At 34.6% G+C, this 10,595-nt stretch overlaps 1 protein-coding gene across 9 annotated transcripts in view; it reads right to left on the reverse strand.

Annotated features, from left to right (window-relative positions):
• LOC107666198 (rap1 GTPase-activating protein 2-like) overlaps positions 1-10,595 on the reverse strand; it is a 45,214-nt gene that overhangs the window by 16,569 nt on the left and 18,050 nt on the right. Inside the window, exons 2-4 of one of the 9 annotated variants that reach the window (XM_016457397.1) lie at positions 8,397-8,481; positions 1,936-1,971; positions 208-240 (exon numbers count right to left, since the gene is read on the reverse strand). In XM_016457397.1, the coding sequence (XP_016312883.1) occupies positions 208-240; positions 1,936-1,971; positions 8,397-8,481 (154 nt within the window). Of the gene's footprint in view, positions 1-207; positions 241-1,347; positions 1,972-3,445; positions 3,565-5,832; positions 5,853-8,396; positions 8,482-10,595 lie in introns of those variants that run through there. The other 8 variants (XM_016457401.1, XM_016457403.1, XM_016457400.1 and 5 more) reach the window with 8 other exon arrangements.

Here is a 10,595-nt window from a genome sequence, read left to right on the forward strand (position 1 = left end):
TGAGACTTTAGTCTTTGCAACTTTACAGATCTTCTTTATGCACCAAGAGCTTGTAACACTCCAAAGAGAAAGGAAAAATTGAAATCGCATCATATGACCCCTTTAATAGAGAAGAAATGAGCCCACTCACAAACATACACTTACAGACATAATATATATACACACACACACACACACACACACACACATTCACAATACCAGCCAAACCTTGTATTTCTTAGTCTCCTCAGTTTTGGGAATCTGCCGTGTCCAGGAAAGCAGAAGAGGGTGAAAAGAGGAAGAATAAATGACAAACTAAACAATAAACGCTGTTATTCAAATGAGCTCCCCAAATAAAGCAGCTCTGTTTACAGTCAATAAAACCTTCAGAACATTTTTGTCCTTTTAAAAATTTTTATGACTGATGGCTAATATCAGGTTATTTTTTGTCAAAAACTGTGGTTACCATGCTAAAATTATTTCCACCTGACAGTCCAGGAAAAAACAGTTGCCTTAGAGATAAATAAAGGAAGAAGCTCTTGTTCACTTGGAAACATTCGTAATGCTTGTTGTGAATATCTACATCTGAATATTGCGACACCAATGACAATTATCTGTAACATGAATACAATGTCAGATATTAAATATAGCTGATATTTAACAACAATATTGCTAATCTCTTTATCTTAGTTGTTAAGTACAGAGACTGTTCTACATGACATTATTAAAATTAAACATAATTTAAGAGACATTAAACAAACAAAATAAAAATAAATGTAAATTAATTTATAAAATAAATTGCATTTACATTGTAATTAAAAGTATTTTATTTATTAATTATGTAATATTTAAATTATTTTAAATTAATTTATATTAAAATGCAAATTAATTTCTAGTTTTAATTTTTAAAAAAATCTAATAAAATTAAATATATTATGTAAAATAAAAATAATATGTTTATCAGATTTTATTCCTGTGTATTTTTAATACACAGGAAGTTTAAGTTTGTGGGATTGTTTCCCTTTCATAAATATTAGGCATGAATTAATTATGAATTAATTATAAACTGAAAAAGAAAACTTGGTAACACTTTATTTTAAGAAGTCTATGTTACACAGGTTACATGTAATTACTATTATAATAACAATTAATTATGCATAATTACACGCAAGTAACCCAAAGACAAACCCTTATCCTAACCCTAACCATATAGTAAGTACACATAGTTAATTAATATTACTCAGTACTTAAATGTATAATTACACTGTAACAATGACACCTTAAAATAAAGTGTAACCGAAAACAGGAAATGGTCAATTCCCTGGGCACTGTGCATGCTACAGAACTAGGGAGCTGACAAAGGCACACCTTCATCTTTGATCGAAAACATCACAAGTACATTTGATCCATTGGAGAGAGACATCAGTCCTTCAGACAAACCTTTGCATCGATCTGTCATTCATACTGAGGTCTGGACAAGAAGACCGAGGGCTTTAATCCTGCCTCAACATAGTATTGATCAGCTGATCTTAAGCTACCTGCTGCCCATCATCTACACACTCTCACAAACACACACAAGATGACAACAACACAATCATGCTGCTCTTATATAACAGGTCAGTATGTCCTGTTCACAGTCTCTCGCCCCTGTGGAGCTCCTACCAAACCCCCACCCAAAGACCCACCACAGAGAAAAGTGCTGGCTAAATCAATGAGTTTGAAATGAGCTGGAATGTGTAATTATTCATTCAGAGTAATTCAGGACTGGTCCACTGGAGAGAGAACACTTAGCCAGCACTCAAGGGCAAAAAAACATGCTGTGATCATATTATTATACAGTCAAATTCTCTTCAGCTAAAGTACAGAGTTATTGGAGGAATACTGTTATTACAGGAATCTTATTCTAAAGGAGGACATGCACTTATAAGATCATCTGAATGATGGAAGGAGTCTTACCTGCATCCTTTCCAGCATGTCGAAGAACTCCGCCGACTGGAAAAGAAAAGAAAATTGAGATTTATGGTTTTGTGGTGATATTTACATCAAACCATTTTTTTTATCATTACCTGACAGGAAATTGTAGAATCAAGAAAGAAGCGAGGATTAATACATTATGACACAACTTATTTTTACTATGATAAGTTGTGTCATTACTATTTTCTATACTGTAAAATAATATTAAAGGCATCAAAACTTGCACCGTTGCTAAAATACCAAGAATCTGATAATTATTTTCATGTCATGGTTGATAACAGATAAATGGCTATACATTAAAAAATTCTATACACTTTTTCTAAATAAATAAAAAATGAAACACTAAATCCCAAAATCATTACATCGTTTTAAATGCTATAGATGAAAATGAGCATCAAAACATGAAAATGTGAATATCTATTTTGAGATTTAGAAAATTACATTTAACAGTGTTATTAAATTATTAAATTATTAAGTTTTAAAGATCAACATTAAGTGAGCACTAACAAGATAATCTACAAGTAAAAATGGGTAAAATGAGCATGCTCAAATGCATGTAAGAAAAATCAAATAATGATAAAATAATAGATATGGAACCAATTAATTGAGCATCCCTAATCAAAACCCAAAGATTTTTTAAAAATTAAATTAATTAAAAAAATACTTAAAATAAAATATGAATAAAATAAAGTTAAATTAAATTAAATTAAATTCTATAATCGATATGGAACCTAACTGAAAGCCAAAATATACAGTACAAGCTAAGAAAAACCTTTTTTACAGTTATTAAAAAGCTAAATTATTAAATCACTTTAAAAATGACTAAAACACACTTTAAAAATACTTTTAAAAAGCTAAACTTTAAACTTTAAGAATGCTAAAATATTATAAATGACTTCAATATGATGAGAAAACAAAACAAATCTTACATTTCAGTCTTATATTTCATTTTGGTCTCAACCCTTTGTCTATAGATTCTCTGCTCACTCTAGACATTCCCTTAATCAACATGAGGTGCATCCTGGGATGCTTTTTAAAGCATACTAAAGAAGTTCCCATGTATAATGGACTCTCAAGCCTACACACCCAACTCCCACAGCCTCACACAGCAAAGCCTGATCGTATCTAAAATCAAGTCAACAACTACAGACTTGTCCGCAATCCACTACACATTTGTAGCGCTATATCATAAATATGGAATGTAATATAGGTCAAGATATGCTCAATGCATTGTAAATAACTTCAAATGCCTCTTTCTCCATGCAGACTTAACAAACCATAATACTTCCTCACTCTAAATCAAATGTACTGAACCTTTATAGCTGCATTTAATTTATGGGCTGTGCAACCATTAGGGCTTAATTATTAGTTATTTAAGAAATACAATAGAGGTTTAAAGCACAATTTGTAGTCTAGACCTGAGGGGCTTACAATAAAAACAACTCTCAAATATTCTTTGCACAATATTTCTACTGAACCCAGAGTCTCTTACCTTGACAGAGCACCCCTGCTAGTTAAGAGGCAGTAGAACAGAAAAACATCTGATATTTGTTCAAAACCGATCCCCTGGGTTTAAGAATATTCCTGTGATCGGATGGAGTGTAACAGATGCAAGTAGGACAGAACAAATGCAGATCGGTTAATGTTTAACCTGCCATGGATCCAAGGGCAACTCACTTCACAAAGTCAACAGAGTAAAGCCCAGCTGAGACATAGTTGACCAAATAACCTTGAGGAACTGAGACCACAACATCAATAGGACGCATGAGGGTAACTTCTTAACGCTAAAGAGGAACGGGTGGCCAAAGAAGGAACAATCCGAGTGGACTGTGTACATTTTTGGAAAGGCTTTGAAAGTTTTGCAATGCAAAGACCTTTTGACCTTTTTTGCTTATATATTGGATATTGACTTTGTTTTTGTCCCACAACCAAACAAAACTCACGAGTCAGCAGTCCAATGCCTGAAGCAGTTTGCATGAGTACATCAAATCAAATATAAAACATAAGAGCTACATGATAAAAAATTCACATAGGTCTTAAATTATGCCGTAGTGTCATAGTAAGGTTACGAAGAGACAGAGCTTATCTCCCAACACAACCTGTTGCTCCCACTGTTGTCTCAGACAAGATTATCACCATATTCTGGATCTTTGAAGTTTCACCCATTTTATAATGAAGCACACAATACATCCAAATATTTTCTAGTAGACATAAAAAGTCCCTGATATTTGATAAGACACCATCAATCACTATATATATATATATATATATATATATTATAATGGCATCCAAAATAAATGTTTTTGTTTACTAAATATATGTGTGTGTGTACTGTGTATATTTGATTTGGCATATATAAATACACACACATACAGTATATATTTTGACAATATTTACATGTATTTACTTGTATATATTTATATTCATATAATTTATATTATATATAAATATATTAAATATAACATAACATATTTTTCTTAAATATATACATGCATGTGTGTGCATGTAATATACATAATAAATATACACAGTACACACACATATATCATGCAAATAAAAACTTTTATTTTGGATGCGATTAATCACGATTAATCGCCTGACAGCACTTATATATATATCTCCATTGTAAATAAAAATAAAATATTATTGGTGTATGTCTTAAAAGAAAATACTATATTTTAACCTTTCTACTTCAAATTTCACATTTAATTCAATTTGTTAATTGCTGTTTCTTTGTAATTATTTGTGAAATTTCTGAGTGAAAATATTAAGTATCACAGTAAATAGTTAATTTCTACATATGCTAATACATTGTAACATTTCTAGTTGGAAAAGTTACCATTAGATTCATAAATTAACAATGAACTTCAAAAATGTTGAGTATTTTCAAAAATAAATAAATAAAAAAACTTAAAAATGGAAGTGAATGGGGCAATATGTAAATATTAACATACTTTTTCAATAGTATAGCCACAAAATGACTAAAATGACAGCTGAAATGAGAAGAAAAACATTACAGCTCAAATAATACACACACGCTGACAGAAGAATTCATGTAAGTGCTTTTATAAATCTGCTTTTAAAGGGGTGGTTGATTGTGATTTCACTTTTTTAATGTTAGTTAGTGTGTAATGTTGCTGTTTGATCATAAACAATATCTGCAAAGTTACGAAGCTGAAAGTTCAATGCAAATGGAGATATCGTCTTTTAAAATTCTGGCAGTTTAATGCCTACAAAAACAGCTGGTAAGGGACTACAACGAGTTACTTCCCAGGTCCGTTACGTCAAGAACCCAGAATTTTACATAAACCCCGCCTCCGGGAACACGCAGCAAACAATCAAGCCTAGAAAAAAAACAGTCAACCACCCCTTTAAATTATCTACATACTGGCCTCATTTACTTTCATTGTAAACACCTCACTGTAACATCTATTTTGAGGGACGTGTTGAAATAATTTTTGTGGTAGTCAACATTAAGCACAAATGTTGATGATTGAGCTTAAATAAAACATTTTATAAAAGCTGTTCATTGTTAGTTCATTATAATAAATGCATTAGCAAATGTTATCAAATTGAACCTTACTGTAAAATACTGCCATTTCTTTAATAAAAACACTTGAAAGTGTTGTTTATTTGAATTTGCAAGTAGTTATAGGTAGAAATAGACAACGATATAGAGGCAGTGGGGTAATAAAGTGTGCATCTGGGACTCTGTCCAGAACTGGCTGATAAACAGATACAGTATTACATAAAGACACAGACACACTAGAATGAATGAATGAACTGCAGCGGTGCAGGAGGTCTATGCTGTGTCAAATACACACTAACAAGCCTCATCAATACCCCCATCCCACAATAAACACACAGCGAGTCGAATACCTCTCACATTGTGTTTCCCCCCATCACACAGGCGATCATACCTCTCTCCTCTGATTAGCTGTGCTCCTCTATGCAAACACTTTACAAAACAGGAAGAGGACGACTTGGCAGTGTGCACTGGCTCCACACCCTAAAACTGGTCTTACCAGTGTGTCTGTACTTAGGAGTTATTAATTTCTCCCATTCTCTCTGCCTTTTGTAATTCTGCTTTGTATATGACCAACAACTGTTTGAACCACAGTTCACGAGAGCTTATCAAGTCCGCACACTTGCTTTTCTCCCTTTCCTCTTTTCTTCTTTAGACACTGTGTTTACATTGGGAGTGGCCACCAATTGTGTGAACAACATAATTATATATCTTAAAGGACACATACACATTAATATGTCCCTACTAAATGTAATGTATACACAGGTGTTAATGGAGTCTTTGCACATTGTGGGAGTGTTTTGAGTGGGTGAGTGTGTGTTTTTGTGTCAGGTTTTGGCTACAATGTTTGGGCCAAATGTCCCCACAAGAATAGTTAAACCTGAAAAGAGGTACAGTACATTGTGTAGAGTTAACATGTGTTCTGCAAACATTTCTTTGCAATGTGTAAAGTGACTCCAAGGACAAAGTTGGGAACTGGAAACTTGTTATGTGAGTTTTCCAATGACAAGTATATTTTAGGATTGCTGCAATGCAAACTAATACTAGATTTACACTATTTTTTAAGTATACGCAGTGCTAACTAGACAAAATATAATTTTATTTATAATATACACTATTGTTCAAATGTTTGGTGTTATTTTTTGTTTTGTTTTTAATAGAAGCCTCTTACGCCCACCAAATCTGCATTTTTTTTTTTACAAAAATGCACAGCAAAAACAACAATATTGCGAAATATTATTTCAATTTAAAATTACTATTTTATATTTTAAAATGTTATTTATTTCTGTGATGGCAAAGCTGAATTGTCAGCAGCATTCCTCCAGTCTTCAGTGTCACATGATCCTTCAGAAATAATTCAAATATTCTGATTTGGTATAAAAATATGTGACCCTGGACCACAAAACCTTAAAGGGGCTCATATGATGCGATTTAAATTTTTCCTTTCTCTTTGGAGTGTTACAAGCTCTTGGTGCATAAAGAAGATCTGTAAAGTTGCAAAGACTAAAGTCTCAAATCCAAAGAGATATTCTTTATAAAAGTTAAGAGTCAGCCACGCCTACCTAAAACGGCTCGTTCTAACACGCCCCCACATATCTACGTCGCTATGTGGGAAGATTTGCATAACGCCGCCCAAATGTTCACGCAAAGAAATAAGGCGTAACTTTTATTCTCACTGTAGTTTTGTTGTTGCCGCTGCCATGTTGTAAAGACGCTGTGTGCTTCGTTGTGAAAGCGAAACTACTTTGTTTGGTCTTCCAAAAATGTTCTTTTTAGCAGCATCATATGACCCCTTTAAGTCTTAAGTCGCACGGTATATATGTAGCAATAGCCAAAAATAGATAGTATGGGTCAAAATTATCGATTTTTCTTTCATGCCAAAAATCATTAGGATATTAAGTATAGATCATATGCCATGAAGATATATATCTTATATATATATATATATATATATACAGTAAAAAAGTAAGTCATAGGTTTTGGAATAACATAAGAGCAAACAAATGATGACAGAATTTACAACAGCTGCTCACAAGAAAGGCAAATCCTATTTAAGCTACTTATAAATCCTCAAATCCTCCAACAACAGGTAATAACAGCAAAAGCGTGATGGAGACCTCAATAAATTTCAAGTATGATTTTTCAACAAGTGCTGTGTGCTTCAGACATTTAATCAGTCCTTATGAGAAACGATATTCATAATTAAAATACTGGCTAACAGGATCATGACCTCTGGATTCGACTTCATGTCTTCTCATCTTAATATCACACCTGACACCTCGGAGCCTCACCCTCCCTTCCTGCATAAACACCAATCTCTCCATCCTCCTCTTCTGATTTTTCGGCAAGTGCGTCTCATTTCAAGGTGACACCAACTATGCTCCGTTCACGCCACAAAATCCATCTCTGATCTCAGTGTACCACTTTTAAACAAGACAGAAAATCTTTCCAGCCTCTCTCGAGACTGTTGCAAATATGAAGAGATAGCGATACCATGTGAACTCAATGGGACCTTAATGCTCAGAAGAAAATGGATTTCTCAATCCAAATTAATTAGAATTACATTTAGAGGTAACATTGAATGAAGAGCTCTACCTCAAACACACTGCATGCACCTTCACAGACAGTACCGCAGGTTAATGTGCATGTCTAAATCAGTTAGAGGCATGTTGTAAGAGCATGTTGACATTTTGGTAGTGAAAGGAGGGTCATTTTATATGGCATGCTACAAAGGGCATTCTCACTTTCTCATGCTATCACCGCTAATAGAGGTTAATTCAGTATAAAGGTGTGTCTGGGAGATGAATGCAGCAGATTTCGGCTAACAGCAGCTAATAGAGCAGTATGTGTGTGTGTGTGTGTGTGTGTGTGTGTGTGTGTGTGTGTGTGCGTGTGAATATGTGGCCAGAACACTCACCTTCATGGTGGGTGGTGCAGTGCGGGGAGGTGAGGGTGGACATTCTCCCAGAGGCACACTGGAGATGGTCAGCAGCTCTTGTTTCCTGCAAAACACACACACAGTTAGCCAGGCCAATGGTCAGCATACTATGTAGAAGACTAATCAGATATTGTGAAGTTTTGCACTAAAACAGAAGACTGGAACCTCAAACGCAGAAGCAAACAGATATTTTACAGTATTTGTATCATTTATCTATCAGGAGACTTTGCATTGACTATTGTTTTTGTACTTAGCTAATGATATTCATTTTGCATATTTGGGTAAACGAGTGTCACCACAAAAAAAAAGAGGATTTTTTTAAGGAAACATATAGCTTAAAGGAAAAATATAGTTTAGAAGGGATGTCCCGGGTTCTTAGAAATGCACTCTTTGTATTTATGTAGGTTTAATATGGTTTTGAAAAACGTTTATACCATTTTCAGCATTTTTGGTTGCACCAAATTACTTTAATTTTGCAGACAAAAGTTTTATTTTAAATATTAATGCAGTGTTAAAATATTTTCCATAAATAAATAAATACAAATTGTAGTCCTTTACTGATTCCAAATTACATTATATTACACATTTCAGGTAATATAATATAATTTACATTTTTATATTTACATATATACAAATTGTATATTGTTTTTTTCCGGGGATGTGAAGTTAGAAATGTCATGGTAATACCATTATCAAGAACAAAAAAAATCCTAACCAAACACAACAACAACAACAATCAAAATAAATGTTATTTGTAGTATTATTTATGGATTTTCAAATAAATTTATGAACATATTATGAAGAAACAATTAGTGTCACATGACCCATTTATATTTTCCTTAATCATTTAATATGTTTACTAAGCAAGCTCAAAATGTAAACTATTTCAAAAATTTGGTTTCCTCAAAATAACACAGTTAGCCGGGTAGATCAACACACTTTTTAGCTGAAGACCAAGATATGGTAGTTTTGCACTAAAACAAAAGACTAGCCCCTCAGACGTAGATGTATACAAACACACACACACACACACAAACACACTGAGGGCAGAGTGTCAGTGCAGTACCCTTTGAGAAGATATACTAAAAAGAGCCTGGTCTCCAGAGACTAAGGTGAAAGACTACAGGATAGAAAAACTCAATAACAACAATTCTTCTGTTTGCTTCGGTATCTGCACAGAGACATAACAAGAACAACTCAGTGCAGCCAGCCCTGCAGACAGACTGCTGTAGGTCAAAAAAGGTGGAGAGATGAGAGGGGTAAAAGAGGGGGGGACGAGGCGTACAGAAAGGTGTAAGGCTCCAAGCAGGAACATGATCACATTTTAAAAGCAGTTCTTTCAGCCAAAGACAAATGAGAAAGGGGCTACTTGGAATCAGAGGTTAAAATTAGTCAGGCAGACAAACTCTGGTCTAGAAATGAAGCTCCTTGCAGACGGTCTCAAATGAGGGTCTATTAAAATCTTTCCTTACATTACACCTCCAAGGGTCATTAAACTCCAAAAAGATTGAACACATGAAGATCTCTAGCTGGAAAATGGCACAAAAATACATATGTGAGGATGTGAAGGTTTCAATGAAAGATAAAGGAGAGTTATTTCAATCTGAGAGAATGGAACCAATGACATATTTACTGACAATATTTATACATAATATTTATTATTTATTTTATATTATATCAATGATCCCACAATAAACTGTGACGCCGCCCGTCCAGGCCCCCGCCAAACCAGGCGGCAAGCGGAAGTGCAAGCGTCCCTGAAACGGGCAACCCAGAGGTGGAAGGGACAGCTCTTCGGGAGATGGTGACTGCATCACTCCCTCCCCTGGAGGAGAATCTTTTGTTTCCTTTTCTTTTCTTTTTGGTACCCAAACCATCAAAAAAGAGCAGTTTCCACCATCTCTGGGTCCCAAGAGGGCGTGGATGACATTGCGTCACGCTATTCCTGACCAGTCTCATCCCCATCTTCTATCACCTGGTCCTGGTTGTACGATTTCTGGGAGCCTGGCTAGCGCTCCCCAGTCCATCTCACTGGCTCATTTGGACCATCAGACTTGGCTATGCGATTCAGTTCGCCTGGCATCCCCCCAAGTTCAGGGGCATCCAGTTCACTTCCGTGCTGACCAGCGATGCTCCTGTCTTACGGGCAGAAATCGCAGTCCTGCTGGCGAAGGACGC

Source organism: Sinocyclocheilus anshuiensis, unplaced genomic scaffold (genome assembly GCF_001515605.1).
Source record: "Sinocyclocheilus anshuiensis isolate Anshui unplaced genomic scaffold, SAMN03320099.WGS_v1.1 scaffold984, whole genome shotgun sequence".
Lineage (NCBI taxonomy): Eukaryota > Metazoa > Chordata > Actinopteri > Cypriniformes > Cyprinidae > Sinocyclocheilus > Sinocyclocheilus anshuiensis.